Here is a 24,142-nt window from a genome sequence, read left to right on the forward strand (position 1 = left end):
ACATTATGAGGTAATCTATAGGAATGGAGACTATGGCCAACAGCAGAGCCAAAATATTTCATGTCTTTTGCCTCTAAACAGCTGAATAATACAAACCTTTGGATAGTTGAAACAGCTCTGCTAAATATCAGGGTTGCAGCCTCACAATGGCAGACTGGCAGACAATTTCTATCATTGTGTCTCCGTCTCTTTTGCTGGCTGTGTATAAACACAGGCGGCAGCAGTGCAGGCGTGAGCAGGTGTGAATCGACACCCAGCAAGGTATATTAGAAATAGGGTAAAGAAATAAATACTTCAGCTCACTCCTCAGCCAAGTTAATGGAGAAATGCTCACTGAATCCAGTATTATGCCTGGAAGCAAGGAATTGAATAATAGGTGTTGGAATGATGGTAAGCTAATACTACTTTAAAAATCAACTCTATTTAATTTGGATATGTGCTAGTTGTCAATATTATCAAAGAATGAGAGTAACAAAGAACCCAATAAATTAATGTGGGGCTCCCCACAATATCTAAACATAAGGTCAGTATTAAAAACAGAATATAAAGGAAAAAAGGCAAAACCTCCAATGATTGTAGAACTTAACGGTAACATCCTTATTTAAACATGTTTCAGTGTGTCTTTACGCAGATTCACTGACTCACATACAGCTCTTGGTAAAGCATCAACTTTTTTTGTAGTGCTGTCTGATTCTCTAAGAACCTGATGAGTTTCTTTGAGCAAGAAGTAGCAGCCCAATCTAGCTCAGCTGTACTCAATCTGAGTTGCTTTCCTACCTACAAACCCTCACTTCAAAGCAAGGAACATAATGTACAATTTTTTAATGGCTCTAGACCCAGGCACTCAGCCGCTCTGCTCTGCGCCTTACCTCAGTGTAAACACCTCATCAAGATTGCCTGCGCTTCAACAATAGCAGCCAAATGCAATTCGAGAACCACAAGCCTTTGAAGTCCTCCCTGCAAAGGCCGGTTTTCTAGTCTGGGATAATGACAAGCCATGATTGCTGTCTTTGTTGTATCTTTTCAGTAGAGAAGCAATTATAGGCCCCAATTTAACAGAATAGACATTACACAGCTTATGATGCTCAAAATGCAATTTCATTTGATCATTTTCTCGATTTGATTGGTATTAATAGAATGGTTCACCAAAAAAAAAAAAAAAAAAAAATAGCTGGCAGAGGTTGTGTCCCATTCCACTTTGAAAGAGATAATGTAGAAGTATGCTTTACTTGCCCAGGGATCTCACTGGGGTGATTCAGCCACTGTGTTCTACCAAAACAGCCTGTGGAGGGAAATATTGTATATCCTACGTTTTCTGGAATAGGAAGCGTGAGACAGTGTATTTTTAAGTTGTAAACTTTTCACCAGTGCTATGTAAGAGATTCCATCGTTGTCAATCAAACAGTATCAACAGTAATAACCTGAATTAACTAAACTAAGTCCCCTTTATTTCTTAGACACTTACAAAAGTCAGGGAATCGGCATCCTCATGGCAGATCTATGAAAGAGTTCAACTTCCTTTTTTCCCGGGCTCCAGACGACAGTTTCTCTCAGTCATCCCCACTTTGAGGTTTGAAAAGGATGATTTCCTCGCCTGCTAAGTCGGCTTAGTTAGTTTTTTTACTCTTGACCTTCATTTCTCCTCCGAGATAGAGTTGATTTTTCTTTTAAATGAGTCATGTTTCTGTTGAACCTCATGGTCATATGGGATTGAAACCTTTGCTATAACGTTGAGAAAAGCTGTGAAATCTAATACTTTTATAATGATCTAGTTTTTCATCTTGAACTAGCACTGTGAGAGGGACTGAGAAATATGATAAATAGCTGGCCTTGGTGGCTCATGCCTGTAATCCCAGCACTTTGGGAGGCAGGCCAATCACTTGAGTCCATTAGTCTGAGACCAACCTGGGCAACATGGTGAGACCCTGTCTCTACTAAAAATACAAAAATTAGCTGGGTGTGATGGCACATGCCTGTAGTCCCAGCAACTTGGAAGGCCGAGGCAGGAGAATCGCTTGAGCCCAGGAGGTGGAGGTTGTAAGCCAAGATCATGCCACCGTGCTCCAGCCTGGACCACAGAGCAAGATCTGGAGAAAAAAAAAAAAGAGAGAGAGAGAAAGAAGAGAAATAGCTCATTTATGGTTCTAAGCTTTTCATTTTAGCACAAGTTGAATTGTTTCATGATGTGAAGTTTCCCATTTGCCGTGTAGGTTAATCATTCAAAACCTGGTGATTACTTCCATTTGTAATCAGAAGAATTTCGTGATCAAACAGTCCATTTTTGTTTCGTGTTTTAGGAATGAAAATTCAAGCACAAAAATGTCTAAAAGTTTTTATTTTTTCCCACTTTCAGATCAACCTTTAAGTATTCAAACATTCACACCATCTATCTGCCCTATCTCTCTCTATATAAGTACAGTAATTGTGATAGTTACTTTAGTAAAGTTAATAGAGATAGCTCAAGTAGAAGTAAGGTTACACCTGAAATAAAAGAAACAAAATGTTGTGTTTTGTCCAGGGAAGCCACATTGACTGGTCAGGAATGAGGGTATCTTCATTGTCAAACATTTACTTATCACTTAATATTTAACAAATATCTTACCTCTTTCTCATTAAATACAAGTCTGAAGTCAAAGTAAACAGCAGAGGGGAGGCCGGGCGCGGTGGCTCACGCCTGTAATGCCAGCACTTTGGGAGGCCGAGGCAGGCGGATCACGAGGTCAGGAGATCAAGACCATCCTGGCTAACACGGTGAAACCCCGTCTCTACTAAAAATACAAAAAATTAGCCGGGCGTGGTGGCGGGCGCCTGTAGTCCCAGCTACTCAGGAGGCTGAGGCAGGAGAATGGCGTGAACCCAGGAGGCGGAGCTTGCAGTGAGCCGAGATTGTGCCACTGCACTCCAGCCTGGGCGACAGAGAGAGACTCCGCCTCAAAAAAAAAAAAAAAACAAAAACAAAAACCAGCAGAGGGGAGATCTGAACACAAACAGGACAGATCCCAAAACCCAAATTCTTTCTAGTCGTACACCTTGCTGCTTCTCCACTACACAGGCCGCCAGAGGAAATGTAACAAAACGCATGTAAAGTCCTAAATCTAAATTTTAAAACTAATTACATCAGTTCAGAAGGGAGAGACTTTACAGCATTTCTAGGCAGTGGAGCAGAGAGTGCGCAGAGAAGGCTGACCTGACTACTGCAGCACGGGGGAATGAGACAGTTGGTCCTCTAAATAAGAGCAGGCTCACAGGAGACCAGGGTCAGCTTCTACCCACGCAGAGCTGTTGTCTGAAGAAGGGATTAGTCTGTTCTGTGTTATTCCAGAGGGTAGAGGGATAGAAAATACAGAGACATATATCTGCTCATATAAGGAAGAGCTTTCCGGCATTCAGGTTGCTCAGTTAGGGAGCAATATGTTCATCATGCATGAAACAGATTTCTTTTCTCCTCCTCCACAGATAAGATCTTTAAACATATACTAATACTGACAAACAGGTAAGTCTTGCCAGGAAATGGGGCATGAATTTAGGCAGACAGCGAGCAAACATCTACCAGGGATGGTGTGGATGTACTGGAGAACTGGATTATCTCCAGAATCTTTTCCAGCTTTAAGATTGCATAACTTTGCTTCCTGCAGTACATCCTGGTGGCTAGAATGCCACGTGGCACAGACACTAATTTCTTGATTTAAAACAGGTAACTAATGGAGGCAATAAAGGGCCCTTAAATAACTTAGGGACCTAAATCCTGCGTAGCTGCCTTCATTCATGGTTCCCAAACCTGGCTGCAGATTAGACCCACCTGGGGAGCTTTTTATTTATTTATTTATTTTGAGACGGAGGCTCACTCTGTCGCCCAGGCTGGAGTGCAGTGGCATGATCTCAGCTCACAGCAACCTCCGCCTCCCAGGTTTAAGCAATTCTCTGCCTCAGCCTCCCAAGTAGCTGGGATTATAGGCACCAGCCACCGCGCCTGGCTAATTTTTTTTTTTTTTTTTGTATTTTTAGTAGAGACGGGGTTTCACCATCTTGGCCAGGCTAATCTTGAACTCCTGCCCTCATGATCCACCCACCTTGGCTTCCTAAAGTGCCGGGATTATAGGCGTGAGCCACTGCGCCTGATCTTTTTTAATTTTTTTAAATAGTAGATAGGGAACTTTTAAAATATATTGATATCTGGGGCCACCCCCAGAGCTTATGATTTAATGGGTTTGAGGTGGGATCAGGGCACTAGTATTTTTTTTAATTTCCTCGGTTTTTCTAATATCTAACTAAAGTTGAGAACCACCGACTTTACATTATTCAAATTCCCTGAGTACCAAAACTACTAATTGTGCAGGTCTAGGATGTTTCTAATAAGTGAGTTAGCAACATTGTTGCATATGCAGGCTCCGGAGATAGGCCACCCAGCTCTACTACTTACTAGCTGTTGATCCTGGGCAAATTACTTAACCTCTCTGTACCTTTGTTTTCTCATTTGCAGAAAGGGAGTAATAACATATGCATACCTAATGCGGTGGTTGTGAGGATTACCTGAGAACATTGTATGCTAAGGGCCTAGGACAGATGCTGGCACACCGCGAGCATTCCATGTGTAGAAAATGTTATTATTTCTGTTGTCGTCATCATCTTGGCGTATAGTGTTATTTCATAGTGTTTCTACAGGCATGATCAAACATTACTTGCTGCATCCAGTTCAGATAACTGTTCTAAAATTGGGTCCCCTGAGTATGTATTGAGCATGTAAAGTAAGTAATAGTTTGACCTTAACGCACCAGTTTTCTCTTCGTGTCTGCAAGAGAAAACATTGTTTATTCCCATTTTCCTTGAGAACAATCAGGTCCCTGAGGACTGATGAGATGAATCCTTGAAATTAACTGAAAATAAAGCCTAGCCCGGCAGGACCATTTTCTAGAGTGCACAGACTTGAGTCTCATGGCTCTAAGACCAAAATGAATCCAGTTAACATGCTGTATGTGTTTTACCTGCCTAGATCTCCTACCCCTTCAGAGTAACAGACAAGACGTCTATTCAGAATGCCAAGGAAATTGAAAATGCTGCCATCGATCCTGAAGACAAATGGCATCAAAGAGCACAACAGCTAAAGGTTACCTGCTAGATTGCATTTTAAGTGTGTTTCAAGCAATACTGCTGAATATAAGTAATGATCGTGACTGAGTTCTTATCACTTAAGGGTTTATTTTTATGCCTGAAAATAATTACCCACTTTCCGATGGGTAAGACTGGCTTCTGCTCAGAGAAGCCATTGCCTGCTCAGCCAGCCAACCCTACCTGTTTTTCCAAGGGTTCTGTTTGCTGAAAGAAAATAATCATATCACACTTCCAACATACTGAGTTAGAAGCCCACACAGAAGGAAGGCCTGGAAAGACATGCAGGAAAAATCACAGTTCCAAAGAATTGTCCAACTCTGTGCTGCTCCCAAATCTGATTCCTTTTGGAGTTGGCAGTTACTTATTATTCCTAGACAATGGGGACACTATTCCTGAAAACTGGATGGGAATTCCCAGAGCCTCACCAAACCCTCATTTTCAGAATGTAAAAGCTTACCAACTGGTCATTTAGCACGATGACATCCTTTTTGGCCGTGGGTTTACTACTTTGAAATCATAAATGTGATTTCAGGGAAGATTTTTCTGAAATTCTCCTCACTGTTTTTCTAGAAGAAACAGAAAAAGGTCAGGCACAGTGGCTCACACCTGTAATCCCAGCAATTTGGGAGACCAAGATGGGTGGATCACCTGAGGTCAGGAGTTTGAGACCAGCTTGGCCAACATAGTGAAACCCTGTCTCTACTAAAAATACAAAGATTAGGTCAGGCCTGTTGGCTCACGCCTGTAATCCCAGAACTTTGGGAGGCCAAGGTGGGTGGATCACAAGGTCAGGAGTTCGAGACCAGCTTGGCCAATATGGTGAAACCCCATCTCTACTAAAAATTACAAAAATTAGCCGGGCATGGTGGCAGGCGCCTATAGTTCCTGCTACTCGGGAGGCTGAGGCAGGAGAATCGCTTGAACCTGGAAGGCGAAGGTTGCAGTGAGCCAAGATCGTGCCACTGCACTCCAGCATGGGTGACAGAGCAAGACTCCGTATCAAAAAAAAGAAAATAATAATAAAAAAGATAAGCCAGGCATGATGGTGCTCACCTGTAGTCCCAGCTACTAGGGAGGCTGAGGCAGGAGAATTGCTTGAACCTGGCAGGTGGAAGTTGCAGTGACCCAAGATTGTGCCACTGCACTGCAGCCTAGGTGACAGAGCGAGACTCCATCTCAAAAAAAAAAAAAAAAAAGAAAGAAAGAAAAAGAAAAAAAAAGAAACAGAAAAAGCACTAGAAGCTCAGGTTTTTCTTGACCCATGTATGTGGAGCCACCCTTGGACCAGGTTTTATTCCTGCCTAAAAAGAGATGAGTCCTTTGAAAATTACTGAACCTATAGAGCCTGTTGACGTCAGTTAAAACTATATACAGTGATAAACATAGTAAAAATAGTAATAAGTTTTACCCGAGCTTCAGAGAGGTTAGAAAGAAGGGACAGCCCGAATCATCTGTTTTCCTCCCCAGTGGCCTCCAGGCCGCTCTTATGAGTTGCAAAAAAAGAAATAAAAAGTCATTCACCCAGAGCTTCCTGAAAGTTGATGCCAGTGAGGCCATACCTAGAAGTTGAGAGGATGGGGACTGAAATGTCTCATGGCTATGGGATGTAGAGGACAGGAACCACTACCAGACGTGATAGACAGCCAGGGGAGCTTGGTCAACAGGAACCAGGGACAAAGGAAATACCTTAAGATTTGCCATGCATTATGGGTAATGGGCTGGGTCATCAGAGATGAATTTCTGGGCCTCAACCTGCCATTTACTTGATGCATGACTGGGCAAATCTCAGCTTTTTCAAAGCCTTAAATTTCTTCTTTATTAAATGAAGGATTAGTCTAAATGACCTTCAAGGTCCATCTCAGCTGCAAAATGCTAGAATTCTATGACCATGTATTTCTAGTTATTTAAATTATTATAGAAAATACATTTGAAGCATGTAAGATTATTGCAACCTGTAGCTTTCATAATTGTCACTAAGGAAAACCATAGGATTCTCAGCTAATGACAAAATGATCGAGGTAAAAAGCTTTGCCCAGTGGCAACATCATAACCAGTGAGGTTTATACAGGGTGCAATTATTGCTAACTGAAAACTTTTCCTAATACCCGCCCTGACGACTTGAAATATAGTCGGCATTGGCAATTTTGGACAGTCTCTATGGAGACTGAAAAAAAAAATGATAATAAGCAAGGTAAAATCACAGTGCTTGATTTATGGCATGACCTTTGACAGAAGCAGTAAAACTTTTGTATGGAAGAAAATCAGAAGAAAGCCAAAAGAATGCTTTTTATTCCCTGCGTGTACTGTAACTAATGCGCTTATAACCCATTCCTGAATGAAGACATTGTGGAGCAAAACATCTAAAAAGTGTTATTGACCTAAAATGACAATAACCACAAATGGCCTAAGGGATGTTTCCCATTCTTTAGGTGGAAAGGATTTGTGGACTGCCCACTGCGTGCTACACACCAGCCCAGCACTCTGGGACACAGACGCTTCAGGCTGCCTTTCTTTTTCCTCTTCAACTACCCAAGTCCAATGCCTTCTTTTTAGTGCCTCCTCAAGGACCACATCTGCATGGAGATTCCCAGCCTCTCCCACCCCGCTCCTCTGCCCTCAGCTCCTGCTGTGTCTGTAGTCTGGACCACTGGTTCAGGGCCTGCCATATTTGGCCGTGTCTCATTAGCTGCTGCCTGTGTTTCTTTTTCTTTTCTTTTCTTTTCTTTTTTTTTTTTTTTTTTGAGACGGAGTTTCGTTCTTGTTGCCTAGGCTGGAGTGCAATGGTAGGATCTTGGCTCACTGTAACCTCTGCCTCCCGGGTTCAAGCGATTCTCCTGTCTCGGCCTCCTGAGTAGCTGGGATTACAGGCACCCACCATCACGCCCAGCTAATTTTTGTATTTTTAGTAGAGACGGGGTTTCACCATGTTGGCCAGGCTGGTCTCAAACTCCTGACCTCAGGTGATCTGCCCACCTGGGCCTCCCAAAGTGCTAGGATTACAGGCGTGAGCCACCGCGCATGTGTTTCTTTTGTACTCACTACACTACAAGATCTTTTAAGGTACCGATTGTATTTTTCTCTACATCCCCTACCACAACGCTTTGCCCAAGGCTGATGCTCAGTAAATATTTACTGGCTGATGAAAGAAACATTCAAAGATCATGGGCCAGGCACAGTGGCTCATGCCTATAATCCTATTGCTTTTTCAGAGGCCAGGGAGGAAGGATTGCTAGAGGCCAGGAATTCAATGTTGCAGGTGCCACTGTACTCCAGCCTGGGCAATAGAGCAAGACCCTGTCTCTAAAAAATACAAAATGCAGATAAAAAGATTATTTAGTGTATCTCCAGGGGAAAATGGGCCTCATTTGAAAATTTTTTCTTGAAAAATGACTTTCAAAGTTTCATAAACCTACCCTAACAACAATAACCTTCACTAATGTGAAATATCTTTATGCAAAATCAAAATGTTTCACACAACCAATATTTATTGAGTATCTACTGCATTCCAGGCACTGCGGATTAGATGCCTGGCCCAAAAGATATGGGGGGAAAAAAAAACAAGCAAACAAACAACAAAAATTATTTGAAACAATAAATAAAACTTGAAGAAAGGTTGTTTTTTGTAGTTGTTGGTTTTTGTTTTGTTGTATTTTGTTTTTTGAGACAGAGTCTCGCTCTGTTGCCCAGGCTGGAGTGCAGTGGCACAATCTTGGCTCACTGCAAGCTCCGCCTCCCGGGTTCACGCCATTCTCCTGCCTCAGCCTCCTGAGTAGCTGGGACTACAGGCGCCCGCCACCACGCCCGGCTAATTTTTTGTATTTTTAGTAGAGATGGGGTTTCACTGTGTTAGCCAGGATGGTCTCGATCTCCTGACCTCATGATCTGCCCACCTTGGCCTCCCAAAGTGCTGGGATTACAGGCATGAGCCACCATGCCTGGCCAAGGTCGTTTTTTTTTTTAAAGCAGTACCTCCCCTCTAGGAGTTCAACACTTTAGTGGGAATCATTATGTAATCATTATAATGCAGTAATATGGACCTGGGTACAAAATGCAGTGGAACTAAAAGAGCACCTAATTCTGCCCTAAGAAGACGGATAAATAACCCCCATAGGAGTCAGTATCTCAGCTGCCCCTAGAAGGACAAATGCGGGCAAAGGTGTGAAAGTGAGAGGAGGAACGAGGAACCATGACAGCTCTGGCTGCTGTTTGTATGGTCTAGGGAGGGAAAAGTTGACATAGTTGGTAAGGGCTGCTGTCTGCCTCACGCAATCCAGGACTCAGACTGGAGAAGAGATTGTTTGCAATCTAAGCAGGTACCCAGCAGTGAGGTGCCATGCAAGGGGCATTACACATGCAACTCATATATATGGAAGGCTCCATGGCTTGAAAAGACTAAATACCAAAAATACAAACAATAATAATTACATATATGTAGATAGATGTATATTTGTGTGTTTATGTGTCGAGTGACGGAGAAAATGATGAAATGTGACCAAATGTTTAAAATTGTTCAATCTGGATAAGAATCCTTTAGAGTTGTCCATACTAGCAATTTTTCTGTAAGTTTGAAATAACTTGAAAATAAAAAGGTCAGGAAAAAAGTGCCCACAGGATTTGGTGACTAAAAGTTTATTGGTGGCCTGAACAGAGCAATTTCAGCGGGATGGGGGAGAAGGAACGCTCTATGGCGGGGGACAGAGGTCAGCATGCGAGATGGGGAGCAGAGACCAGTGCAGTCTACACCATCAGGATGCCCGGCTGTGAATCGAGAAAGAGATAGATTTTTCTTTGCTTTTGTTTTTTGAGACAGGGTCTTGCTCTGTCACCCAGGATGGAGTACAGTGTCGTGATTTTGGCTCACTGCAACCTCTGCCTCCCAGGTTCAAGCGATTCTCCTGCCTCAGCCTCCCGAGTAGCTGGGATTGCAGGTGCATGCCAACACGCCCAGCTAATTTTTGTATTTTTAGTAGAGACGGGGTTTCACCATGTTTGTCAGGCTGGTCTCAAACTCCTGACCTCAAGTGATCCACCCGCCTCTACCTCCCAAAATGCTGGGATTACAGGCGTGAGCCACCGTGCCCGGCCAAGAAAGAGATAGGATTTAACCAGAGAATGTATTCAAGTGAATGTTTCTTTCCTTCTTTTCATAGGAGAGACTTAAATACATTTACATGCTAGAAAGAACGAGAAACCAGAGAAAGGGCGAGAAAAGAGAGAAGATATGCCTGAGACCATTTCAGCCTATGTATTTTTACTTTAAAAATACTGAGAATGATGGTCATCATCATATTCTATGTAAGAGTCTTATCCATGCCTAGAGTGTTCACTTGAAGCCAAGTAATCTCTCTTCACTTAATCTTGCCACATAGGCCTTAGCGTCCTGAATCGCTTTGTGCTTGCCTGTGAATCTTCACAGGTTTTCCGAATCCTGCTTAGGTTGTGTGCCCAGACTGAATGCAGTGTGTTTAAGGCTCAGGACTCTTGCTGGGCAGTGTGAGGGGCACATTCCCACTGGCAGAAGATCTTTCCCAGGTATCTTAGTCTGTTTGTGCTGCTGTAACAAAATACCATAGATCAGGTGGCTTAGAAACAACAGAGGTTTATTTTTTTCACAGTTTTGGAAGCTGGAAGTCCGAGGTCAGGACACTGGCAGTTTCTATGTCTGGTGAGGATCTGCTTCCTGGTTCATTGGTGATGCTTCCTGGTTCACTGGTGATGCTTTCTCACTGTGTCCTCACACAATGGAGGGGGGGAATGAGCTTCCTTGAGCCTATTTTATAGGGACATCAATCCCATGCAGGAGGGCTCTGTCCTGCTGACCTAGTCACCTCAAAAAGACCCCACCTTTAAATAGCATTACCTTGGGGATTAGGATTTAACGTACGAGTTTAGGGAGGACACAAACATTCAAAGCATGGCACCAGGCAAGAAACATGTCAGCAGAAAAAAATTAAAAGTTCCCCAATTAAGTAATGTTTCAAAAGGATAAATAGGATGTTTTCTTTCTTACCCCTCTAAAATAACTCTTAGCTTTCCAGGCAAAGAAAAGGTAATGATGGTAGTAAAGATATGTAGGACCTTTTACTTATTAATATGAAAGCCCTTGTAATCAAATCCTGATTAACCTTTCCAAAAAGCTGTTAATTTGGTTTTGCCTCCAACACTATCAACAGATCTATGCTGCTTCTATTCATCTGAACACAGAGTTCTTCCTTACCCACAGAGAAAACTACAGCCAATTAATATTTTTGCTTGAGATTCTCTTAATATTATCAGATGGAATTTGTATCTCAGGCTTAAAGTACTCATGTTTTATTGTTCATAAACACAGCAGAAAAGCGGAACACAACGGACATGTCTCCACTTTAGAGCTGATCTCGGAGCCCAGGCACAACTCTCGGGACTCCATGGTTGAGTCAGGTTAACTAAGAGCAGGAGTGGCTTTTGTGTTAAACAGATGAACTTTCTGGTTGAGATCAGAGCAGGCATTGTCCTGTCTGCTTATGACATGTGAAAAGGAAAGCCGTAAAAGAGAAACAACCAGGTGCTGCCTTTCACAGGGTCGGGGACAAACTTCTCTTGGGTGGCAGAGTATGAATGAGCATTAATTAATAACTAAGGATGAGTCCCACCAAGAAATTATCATCCCAGCATTAGGCATCAGGATTCCCCCATGCTAACACTCCGTGTGTGACGCAAAAACCTACTGCCATTAAGCAGTTATTCTAAGTGCATGGAGTATGCAGTGATTGCCGGTGTGGGTAACAAAAGAACCCCAGTGAGAGCAGGATGGAATAGAGGATTTCAGGGCTGATGGAGATTAAATCGTCTGAGAATGGCTTTGTATATTAACTTCAGGGAACTCAGGTCTTGCCACCTAAAGAGTGACACCTGATGCCCCAATTGTAGGGTAATAAATCTTCAGTAAACCACAGATCTCAAGTAGGCTGCTTGGAAGGTGAGAAAAATCATATCAAGCCCATAAATGGCTTCCTTTCTGGGGACTGAAATGCCATCTCTGGGCACTTATATTTATGTGAATAGCAGATTTAACACTTGAGACAATTGAAGTTTCATAAAATGATGAGTCCTTGGCCTTGTTGTCAAAGCGCCCTGTGAAGAGTACTATTGTGCTCTGGATTGTCAGCAGCAAAGGTAATAACGTGATTAAGATCAAGTGGGAACCCAGGATTTCAGATCTAGTACCCAAGAAATTTCTGAGAAGTAAGTATTTTCTTTTTTGGTGAAAATTAAGACAGAAAACTAGGAAAAGTACATTTAGATGGCAGCATCCTGGTTACTTCTCTAGCGAGTTAAAGGCTGAACAAATATTGAAAAGAATGACATTATCAGCGTCAATTAATATTTTTAGGTCACGGTCAAAGGGGGCATTTTTGACCTTCACGAACAGTGCTGCCAGCCATAAAAAGAGCTGCTATATTACACAACCACACCTATAATATTGTAAAATAGCAATTATTTTCCGGATCCATTACAAGAAAGGATTTTCTTGGAGCTGTGTATTTGCAGAGCCTTCCTGCCCACATTTCCCCACGCAGCTCAACTTACTGCATGGAATGAACACCTAGAATTTACCTGGAATACAGAAAAGAAGTTTTCCCTTTTTTGGGAGCACCACAAGTAAAAATTTAAAGTATGTGGGAACTAATCAGAGCCTGGCCAATCCCCCAGACAGCTCAAATTCCCATAAGAACAGCTTCTACATTTCAAATTAGAAGTTGTTATTTCTTAAAAATATGATATAATAAGTAACACTGTATATTACTGTTTTAAATTTAACAATCTCCACATTATTATAACGTGATTTCACTAGAAATAGAACACTGCTTAATATTATACAGGAATAGGATGAGTCTTAGTGGTTGTATCAGAATGTATCAGAAAAGAGAAATCAAAGCTGAACTCTTACCACAGTAATTTGATCATTCTTTCTAGCAAGCTAAAATAATCATTCATCCAACTGTTGCATTTTTCAGTTAATGTTTTATAGATATAAGCTAAAGAGATTTTTTAGTATATGTATTCAGAAAGGAAGAAATATGTTGCAGTTACATAACACACTGATGCATATGGTCATCCTACTGTTTTCAATAAGCATTTAATCATTCTTTGCAAAGGCCTCTTAACTCAGCTAGTTTTTCACAAAGTAATGAGTGCTTTATTCCTCGGAAAATATTTCTAAATGGCAATAGCACAATATAGTTACATAGTGTATCTATTATACCAGGAGTACATTTTGTTGTTAGGAGACTTTGAAAAGCATAAAGACTGTTCTGAAATTGAAATATTTCCCCCAGATGTTTGATTGCCTAAGCGCAGGCTATATTAAGGAACAGAAGCAAAACAGCCCTTGTGGCTTCACAGATGTCCTATCACAGCACAGGCCCTTTTATAATCCTCTGAATAAAATCTAATTTGTTTCATCTGGTGAAGAGGTCATTTCTAGCTTCTGACCAGCATGAGTAAAGAGATCTGATCATCTGAATTGTATTTAATATTAGATTTGTACTTGGTTTTAAAGCAAATTATTAGTGTTTTCTGGTTAAGATTTTTAAAAATATTCATGTTACTTAAAATAAGCTTGTATACTGTGATGTAGATTCTCATTTGTACTTTCTCCATATCTCTCGAAGTAAAGCTTCCCCACCCCATCCCCCAAGTTGGCAACACTTTTAAGTCAAAGACTTAACTTTTAAAACTTAAACTTTGAAGCCAAAGACTTGTCCTTAATATAAAGCCCATTCTAAGCTTTCTGTTTCTTTCTAGGCTTATAATCCTAAATTTCCAGGAGGAATCACTCAGTTATTAACTCTCGAATTCCCTGAAATTAGGAAAAAAATCTTCTACTTTTTCTTTATCTACTTTCAGTTCTATGGTCACCTTCCTAGAAGTCTCAACCCCCAATTTGAAAAACACGAATTTAAAATTTGTGGGCTGAGGCAGGAGAATGGTGTGAACCCAGGAGGCGGAGCTTGCAGTGAGCTGAGATCTCGCCACTGCACTCCAGCCTGGCAGACAGTGAGACTCCGTCTCAAATAAATAAATAAATAAAATAAAATTTGTGAAGAGTGCCAGTCTTCTTATTTTACATTAACCAAAAATATCTCTTTAGAATTACCAGGAACACTGGTCTCAATATGAAAGTACAAAATCAAGCAATGTACCAAGAGGGCAACCTTCTGACACGGTGAATGACCATCGACCTTCCAGAAGATCAGCCAAGCTCAAGATTCGAAAACAGAGTAAACACCAGAATGGCCTGAAGTCTTTCACAACGGAAGAGGTGACTGCCAGTCAGGGGAACCAGAATAACCCTCCCAGGCAGCAACAAAACCAAAATAAGCCTCTTGATACTTCAACAAAGCCTGAATCGATTGTGATTATACATGCCTCTAACAATGATGTACAAGCCTCAAGGGTACTTAGGAGCCACAATCTCAAAGAAACCTCCAATACCTTTGCTCCACCAAAACAGGCTTTTGACAAGGTCTTACATAAAAACTCTATTGGATATGACTGTGGGCTGAATGTTAATAAAGAAAGAGGACACAAAGACCAAGAAGAGAAAAGATTTTCATATCAGCAGCTACACACCCTTTCTGACATGGATTTGAACAACCTTAATGAACTTTCTAAGAGACACGTGCTCCTGAGCCAGAAAAGCTCTCAGTTTGTTTATCACATAAATACTCATGGATCAACCGAAAATAAGAAACAACCCAAACAGCCTTATACAGAGACAAAATACAGGAACTTAGAAATGTTATGGTAAGAATTCCCTTTTCTCAAGTGGTTTTCTAGAGGAGAAAGGAGAGACTGCTGCAGAAAGACAGGAGAGGGAGAAGGGGAAGGGGAATCCATAAGGATGGCTAGGTGAGAAGAAGAGTTCACCTAGCAACTTCCTTAGCTCTGATTCCTGCCTCAAAGAGTCCACTTTTTTTTTTTTTTAGACAGATTCTCGCTCTGTTGCCCAGGCTGGAGTGCAGTGGTGCGATCTTGGCTCATTGCAACCTCCGCCTCCCGAGTTCAAGCAATTCTCCTGCCTCAGCCTCCCAAGTAGCAGGGATTACAGGCGTTCACCACCACGCCAGGCTAATTTTTGTATTTTTAGTAGAGACAGAGTTTCATCATGTTGGCCAGGCTGGTCTTGAGCTCCTGACCTCAAGTGATCCACCCGCCTTGGCCTCCCAAAGTGCTGAGATTACAAGTGTGAGCCACCGTGCCCAGCCGAGAGTCTACTTTTGATGGATTTCTTTTCCTCTTCCCTGTCTCCTCTATTTTTCCACTGTAGTTAAACTAGAAGTTGGAGGGAAAGGAGGACAGAGGGACCCAGTCAAAAAACATCAGTGTGTTTTGGGGGTTGCAAGTGATGTTTGGAGGAAACAAATGATCTCCAACATTATCATGGCCTATCCTGAGAAAATAATCTAAAAATACAGAAAACTATGCACATACAAAAAAATCATCATTTGTAGAAGTGACCTAAAAATCCAACAATAGGGAATGTTTAGGTAAATTATGATATTTAGTATCATGGAACCACTAAAAATTATGGTTATGAGGAAATGCTTCTATAGGAAGAAAATAGTAAAGTACAAAATTACACCTTGGGTTGAATGACACTGGTAGAAGAAAAAGTACATCTAAGGAGTATGAGTTCTACTATGTTAAAATATGCACAGAAGGAAAATTCACCAAAATGTCAATAGTGGTTATCTCTAGCAAGAGAGATTAGGATTTTAAAAATTTATTCTTTATATTTTCAGAACAGTTCAAGTTCCCTACAATGTAGATGTATAGCTTCTATAAACGGGAAAATGAAAGTTATTTTAAAAATTACTTCAGGCACCATTTCTTGGTGTTCTTCGATCAAACGTCCTTTCTACATACCTAACATGCTGAATACCTAACAGTGCTAAATGCTATACAAGGTACAAAAGAAGTATGGTGTGTGAGGCACCTTCAAAGAACTTAACTTTCAAAGCAGGGAGACAATTATTCCCTCGTGAGTTGATGAAAGAACATTTAAGTGCTACACTTGGTGGTATGGAATGTAGATGTAATAAGATTTAAAGTTAGCTTCCTAGAAGAGATAATGATAAATAGCAGGCATCTTTGTCTTTTTTTTCCTGATTTTAGAAAGATTGTTTCTAACACTTTTACCATTAAAAATAATACTTAGTTTTTGGTAGATAGATAGGAAATTTCCTCCTGTTCCTCTTTGCAAATAACTTTTATCATAAATGAGTATTTGATTTTATCAAATACTTTTTCTGCATTAATTGAAACATTTTTCCATTAATCCTTTAATGTGATGAAATATGTTAACAGATTTTTCTGATGATGCACTATCCTTTTATTCCTAGGGTTAACCCAATTTGTCATACTGCATTTTTAATAAGTTGCTTAATTTGATGTGTTAACACTTTGTTTAAGATTTAACATTTTCATATACATGAAGTGAAATTGGCTTATAATTTTCCTATCTGCCACTGGCCTTGACTGGGTGGATTATCAAGAAAATACCAGCCTTATAAAATGAGTTAAGGACTATTTCCTCTTTTTGCATCCTCTGGAACACTTTATATACAATTGGCCTTATCTGTTACTTGAAGGTTTGATAGAATTTTTCTCTAAAACTATTGGACCATTGGTGGGTTTTGTTTGGCTTTTTGTTGTTGTTTGTGAGCAGATTTTAAACTCCTGATGCATTTACTATAATCATTGTAAGACTTTGCAGTCTTTTCATTTTCACTTTAGTCAGTTTAATACATTATATTTTTCTAGGAAAAATTTTCCTTTTATGCTAAGTTTTAAAATGTACTGTCATAAAGCTTTTTGTAGTATTTAAATAACTTTAATATTATTCCATCTTTATTATATCTATAATCATGTCCCTCTTTTCATTTCTTTCTTTTTTTTAAATTTTTTTGGCCGCCTCAACCTCCTGGGCTTCTTTTGCTTAATTTTCTCTGTACATATAGCTAATTGATCCTACACTTTTGAGTAGACTCTTAGTATAAGTTTCCATAAGGACAACCCCATCGGGCAATTTCTCAATTCTTGTCTCTTTCTTGGAGCCAGACTTTGTAGAGGCCTTTACTTTCTTTCTCTTTCTAGACTTGCTTCGCAGCTGTCCTGGCTGAGGATTCGCTTTGCCTTTCTTCTGGTAGGATTTTCTTTTTCAGTATCTCACATTTTCCTTATTTTGTTTGAGCACCCCTTCCGGCGTTTTTTTCAGATTGAAAACGTGGCATAAGGACAGGGGACAGGGTGATGGGCAGTTCTCATCGTGCCAGTGTCTTGTGGCACACTTGTTTTCTGACTGCATTCCGCTGTTGTTGTGCCCATATTATCCTTGAGAATCTCCACGCCCTCATGGAGACCCTCTTCACTCTTCTCCTTCGTCACCCTTCCTGTTTTTTCCATCCCCATTCTCTTTCTTAGTTTCCTCTCTAATTTTGATAGAAAACATCCTCCGTTGCTTGAGAGGTAAATGTTTTGAGATCTTGCTGAAATTATCTTTCTTCTGTCCTTGCCCCTGATTGGTAGCTTGGCAGAGGATTGTACAATTCTAGATGGAAAATCATTGTCCCTCAGAATTGCCTTCTTGCATCCAGTGTTGCTGCTGAGAAATCTGAAGCCTCCTCATTCCTGACCCTTTGTATATAACCTGGGTTTTTTGTTGTTTTTTTGTTTGTTTGTTTGTTTTTTCTGCTTTAGGATCTTTTCTTTTTCTCTACTGAAGTGAAATTTCATAATAGTGCGCCTTCGTATAGGTCTATTTTCATAGATTGAGCTGGGGCTTTTAAACCTGAAAACATGTGACCTTCAGTTCTGGGAAAATTTCTTCAGTCATCTTTATGGGTAGTTCCTTTCAACCATTTTCTGTTTGCTCTTTCTAGAAACTCCTGTGATTCAGATGTGTTTTTCCAGGACTGTTATTATGATTTTGTTTTCTCTTTCTTTCTCCATTTCTTTGTAATTTTGTTCTACTGTCTGGGAGGGTTTCTCAGTCCTAGCTTCCAGCCTTTCTACTGCTATCATGTTTGTCAATTTCCGACAGGATTTTTTTGTTGTTGTTTCTGTTATTGGTTTCTGAATGTTCCTTGTTTTATAGCCTCATGTTTTTGTTCATGGATACAACATCCTTTTTTCTCAACATCTTCTTAGAAATTTAAACAAGGCAAAATAGGGTGTAAGGGCCCTTGTGACTGAATTTTTAATTGTTTTTAATTCCCCGCTTTGCTTCTCTTTCCTCTAGGTCTTTGTCAGTGATGGTTGTTTCTCTTCTCCTACTTTGCTGTCTTCCACCTTAGTGCCGTGTCAGATGTCTGGCAATTCTTGATCGTCTTCTCATGATCAAGTATGAGGGACTAGAAAGCTTATTGGAAGCTCTGAGTGACAGTGCTTGTTGACTTTGAGTGCCTATAGAATGATCTGTGGGGGCCATGTGATAGGAAGCCCCTCCTGTATGTTTTAGGTCCTTTCTCTTGATGGTCAGATTTATTATCTGTGCTTAGTGCTTCACAGGCAGAAGACTTGTTGGCTTCTTCAGAATGAAAACCTCCAGTGAGCTGCGGAGTGAGGGAAGGGACAGTTGCCTAGGTGCACAAAATGGAGAAGATGATCTGGAGATCTGACTGCTTCTTTTTTTTCTTTTTTTTCGAGATGGAGTCTCACTCTGTTGCCAGGCTGGAGTGCAGTGGCGCGATCTCAGCTCACTGCAACCTCTGCCTACTGGGTTCAAGCGATTCTCCTGCCTCAGCCTTCCGAGCAGCTGGGACTACAGGCCTGCACCACCACGCCCAGCTAGTTTTTGGATTTTTAGTAGAGACAGGGTTTCACCGTGTTGGCCAGGATGGTCTCGATCTCTTGACCCCATGATCCGCCCACCTCGGCCTCCCAAAGTACTGGGATTACAGGCGTGAGCCACCACACCTGACCCTGACTGCTTCTTAAACAGACTTTTAACCAAATCTTTTTTAAGTAACTCTCACATAGACTTTCACCACCACCACTCCCACTTGCAGTTCATGAGCCTGACAGGATTCTATGGCGTAAACTGTGGTTTCTCTGCTTTACCTGCTGCTAACTTAGATTCCACTTTTTTGAGTCTGCTAAGATAGTTACCATTCAACCGTCTGTTCTCTGCTTTCAAAATATTTGCTCTTTTCCCCCCATTTTGTTCTCTTTATCTTTGTGGGTTGATGTCTTTTAAAAACCTCTTTATATATAATTTTGATTTGCATTTGAGAGTTAAATTACATGTTTATTCTGCCATGTTTTTTCTACCACCTTTTCATTTTGAAATTGTTCACACCTAGTAAAAACTTGGGGGAAAATATCTACAATAAACACCTGTAGTCCTTCATCTAGATTCACCAGTGCTAAAATTTTGCCACATTTGCTATCTATTTGCTGAACCATTTGAAAGCAAGTTCAGAATCACAATATTTTATCTCTAAATATTTCAATATTCAGCCCCTAAGAATAAGAACATTGTCCTATACAACAATCACACCATTATCACAGCTAAGAACATTAACATTATTATACACAATATCATGTAGTATCAGTACATTTTTAAATTGTATTACTTGTCTCCAAAAAGCCTTTTACAGCTTTTTTTAAATTCCTGATCCAGTATTCAGTGTTCATACATTTCATTTACTTTTTGTCTCTTTAATTAAAAAAAAAAAAATCTAGAACAGACTGGGCATGGTGGCTCACACCTATAATCCCAGCATTTTGGGAGGCCAAGGCGGTGGATCACTTGAGGTCCAGGAGTTTGAGACCAGCCTGGCCAACATGGTGAAACCCCCCACTCTACTAAAAATACAAAAATTCGCCAGGTGTGGCGGCAGGCACCTGTAGTCCCAGCTACTCGGGAGGCTGAGGCAGGAGAATCTCTTGAGCCCGGGAGGCAGAGGTTGCAGTGAGCTGAGATCATGCCACTGCACTCCAGCCTGGGCAACAGAGTGAGGTTCTGTCTCAAAAAAAAAAAAAAAAAAATCTAGAACAAATTATCCAATGCTCACTTTTCATTGTTTTCTATAACAATGCCTTTTTAGAAAAAATTTATTGTTTTTGGATAGTTATATTTAGGATGAACATTTCAGGCAAGAATACTACTTAGGTGATTTGGTGTACTTTTTATTACATTATACCAGGCGATACCTACTGTCAGGCTATCATATTATTGGTGATGCTAAGTTAAACGTTTTGATTAAGGTAGCGACTACCAGATCTCCCCATTGTAAAGGAACATTTTCCCTTTATAAGTAATTATTAATATTTGAGACAGTGTAAATATACTAGTTTTCAACAGCTTTTTGTACAGTGGTTTTAGTATCCACTTACAATGCTTACCTAAATCATTCATTACATTGGGGTTGCAAAATGGTGATTTTATAATTCTATCAATACCTATACATTTATTACGTGGCTGTTGAAATAAGACCTTTTCCTCTTCCTTTTTCTCCTTCTTTCTTTCCTTCCTTTCTTCTTTCCTTCCTTCCTTCTTTACCTCTCTTTCTCTCTCCCTTTCTCTCTAGTATCATTATGGACTCATAAATCTTTTTCTATAAACATGTTAAAGTCTGTTACCATCATTATACTGTATATGTTCTCACTGTCTTGGATTTGAGCCGTGGGAGCCCCTTCACTCCAGTTCCTGGGTCCTTTTGATGTAACATCTTTTGTCTTTGTTTTCTGGCATAGTAATATGTTCTAGGTTTACCTTTGGACTTTCCCTGAACTCATGCGGAAGCATCAGTTTCTCCAAAAAACCCTAATTCTTTTTAGTAGGGAATGGAATTTAGAAACCAAGATTTGAGAGCTATGTGTTCTCATTGCTACTGAAATGTTATTGCTTCTAGACCCAAGATCTCAGCAGTTAGAGCTAGAAAATACCTGTACCTGAAACTCTTTCTATAATTATGCCTATGCCAGTACATATTTCTGTATACTAGTGGGGTCACACAGATACCTCAAATCCAACAGCTCTGGGTTCTTCCTCATGCTTCTCCTTTTCCATATTTGTATTTTCTTTTTCCAACAGTGAAAACCTTAGTTTACCAAAACATCAATATGTTAACACATTTACCCTTCCCTACAGTATATGTACAAATAGTTTTATAATTACAATGCCAGTACCACTACCAAACAGTCAGTCTAAGTAAAGCTCATGATTTCTTTGCCATTCTTTTTCCTCCCTCTATATCCTTCTAACGGTGTACAACCAAACTACATTGACTCAAAATTACTTCATAAATTAATTCTTTTCCCTGGGTAGAGGTAATCCGTTTAACATACAGTTAGATTCATTTGTTTTGCTTTGTATTCAGTGTTAGGATTTTCTTTTCTTCTCACTGATTTTAAATTTTATTTTATTTTTTGAATATGTAAAACATTACATGGTAACCAGCTGCTTGTAGGATGTGTGACTGCAGGTCATTGTGTGTGCCTCCTGTTTGGTGAGGACCATGACAAGAAATAGAAATTCCCTTTTTGTTGTTTGTTTTAGGTTTTTTTTTTTTTTTTTAGACAGAATCTTGCTCTGTCACCCAGGTTGGAGTGCGGTGGTGCAATTTTGGCTCATTGCAACCTCTGCCTCCCAGGTTCAAGTGATTCTCCTGCCTCAGCCTCCCAAGTAGCTAGGATTACAGGCAAGTGCCACCACGCCTGGCTAATTTTTATATTTTTAGTAGAGACAGCGTTTCGCCATGTTGGCTAGGCTGGTCTCGAACTCCTGACCTCTGGTGATCCACCCACCTTGGCCTCCCAAAGTGCTGGGATTACAGGCGTGAGCCACCGCACCTGGCCAGAAATTCCTTTTTCAAAGCAGAAATTGATTCTGTCCTAACTCAGAAGAAACCACAATAGTTTATTTGTGCTTTCTCTCTCTTTTTCTTGATCAGCCTTGCAAAAGGATTGTCTATTTCATCTGTCATTTCAAAAACAATGTTCCTCTATGTTTTGGTTTTGTTTTCTCTTTTATCCATCTTTGTTCTCATATATTTACTTCCTTTCTTTGATATTGCTTGAATTTACTTCAGTGTTTTTGACTTCTTAACTTCTGTTATTTATTTATTGAGACAGAGTCTCACTTGTCGCCCAGGCTGGAGTGCATTGGCATGATCTCGGCTCACTGCAACCTCCACCTCTTGGGTTCAAGCGATTATCGTGCCTCAGCCTCCCAAGTAGCTGGGATTACAGGCATGCGCCACCATGCCCAACTAATTTTTATATTTGTAGTAGAGACGGAGTTTCACCATGTTGGCCAGGCTGGTCTCGAACTCCTGACCTCAAGTGATCCACCTGCCTTGGTCTCCCAAAGTGCTCAGATTACAGGCATGAGCCAACGTGCCCAGCCCTTAACTTCTGTTTTAAATGCTTAGCTCATTATTTCTAAGGCTTTCTCCTTTTCCAATATAATTTAAAATTATAAATGTTCCTCTAAGTATGTTTTAGTTGCTTTCCACATGTTTTAAAATGTAGCATTTTTATTATGGTTTAGTTCTAAGTATTTTCTTCTCTTTTTAGAGGCAGGGTCTCACCATGTTGCCCAGGCTGGAGTGCAACAGAGTGATCCTAGCTCACTGCAGACTCCAACTCCTGAGCTCAAGTGATGCTCCCACCTCAGGTTCCCCACTAGCTGGGACTACAGACAGGCTCCACCACACCCAACTAATTTTTAAAATTTATTTGGAGACAGGTTCTCATTATATTGCTCAGGCTGGTCTTAAACTCCTCGGCTCAAGCCATCTTCCTGCCTCAGCCCCTTGAACTGCTGGGATTACAGGCACAAGCCACCTCGCTCAGCTAGTTCTAAGTATTTTCTAATTCCATTATGATTGCCTCTTGGATGATCAGTTATTTGGAAGTATGTTTATAAATTTCAAAACATATAAAGTTATTTTAGATATTTTTATTGTTATATATCTAACAAAACAATTATTGTCAGAAAACATCATTCACATGATACCAAGTTTTTGATTTTTTTTTATACTTGTTTTTGGCCTAATGTTTTGGTCAGTGTAACCAAATGTTCCTCATTTGTTTTCTGCAGTTGTTGATTACATCATTCTATATATTTACATGCTATGTATGAGTAGGCTTGTTGAATAGGCCTTTTAAGTCTTCTAGAGCCTAATTAGGTTTCTCTGTTTGATATATCAGTTACTGAAACTGGTGAGTTGGCATCTCCCTCTTTAAGAATTGTCGGTTTTGCCTCACAATTCCATTAATTTTTGCTTTATGTATTTTGAACTTATGTTATTAGGTACATGCAGATTTATAATTGATATATCTTCCTGATGAATTCTTCTTTTAATCCTGATGTAATCAATATTTTTATTCCTAAAAATGCTTCTTTCTTAAGGTTTATGCTTTCTGATACTAATACAGCTACACCAGCTTTTTAAATTTAGCATTGAGTCTGGTATATTCTTTCCATCATCTTCAAACTTTTCAGTCTTCTTATGATTTAAGTGTGTCTCTTTTAAATAGTATGTTGGATTTTGTTTCTTTATTCATTCTTAAACTCACTTTTAACTAGTGACTTAAAACTATAGGCCAGGGGCAGTGGCTCACACCTACAATACTAGCACTTTGGGAGGCTGAGAAGGGAGGATTGCTTGAGTCCAAGAGTTCAAGACTGGCCTGGATAACATGGCAAAACCCTGTCTCTACAAAAATTAGCCAGGCATGGTGGGGTGCACCTGTGGTCACAACTAATCAGGAGGCTGAGGTGGGAGGATCACTTGAGCCCATAAGTCAGAGGTTGCAGTGAGCCAAAATCTTGCCACTGCATTCCAGCCTGGGTGATAAACTGAGATGCTGTCTCAAAAAACAAACCAACCAAAAAAGCTACTTACATTTATTGTGGCACTGATACCTTTGAATTTATTTCTACCATCTTAATTTGTCCTTCTGAATCACCCTACTTTCTCTATACTTCTCTATTTCTTTTATATCCTCTATTAACCTGATAGAATTTTCTTTATTT

The 24,142-nt window shown here is 40.3% G+C and overlaps 1 protein-coding gene and 1 non-coding gene across 14 annotated transcripts in view; both read left to right on the top strand.

Annotated features, from left to right (window-relative positions):
• The window catches only part of JHY (junctional cadherin complex regulator), a 76,909-nt gene that overhangs the window by 37,396 nt on the left and 15,371 nt on the right, over positions 1 to 24,142 (top strand). For 9 of the 13 annotated variants that reach the window (XM_054439891.2, XM_054439890.2, XM_054439895.2 and 6 more), the window contains 2 exons: positions 4,991 to 5,104; positions 14,243 to 14,898. In XM_054439891.2, coding sequence (XP_054295866.2) covers positions 4,991 to 5,104; positions 14,243 to 14,898 — 770 coding nt within the window. The remainder of the gene's footprint in view (positions 1 to 4,990; positions 5,105 to 14,242; positions 14,899 to 24,142) is intronic. The other 4 variants (XM_054439897.2, XM_063671519.1, XM_063671520.1 and 1 more) reach the window with 1 other exon arrangement.
• On the top strand, positions 7,134 to 7,273 carry LOC129009212 (U4 spliceosomal RNA). Its single transcript, XR_008492726.1, has one exon. It is a non-coding gene; the product is annotated as a U4 spliceosomal RNA (small nuclear RNA).

The sequence above is a fragment of the Pongo pygmaeus genome, chromosome 9 (genome assembly GCF_028885625.2).
Source record: "Pongo pygmaeus isolate AG05252 chromosome 9, NHGRI_mPonPyg2-v2.0_pri, whole genome shotgun sequence".
Taxonomy (NCBI): Eukaryota; Metazoa; Chordata; class Mammalia; order Primates; family Hominidae; genus Pongo; species Pongo pygmaeus.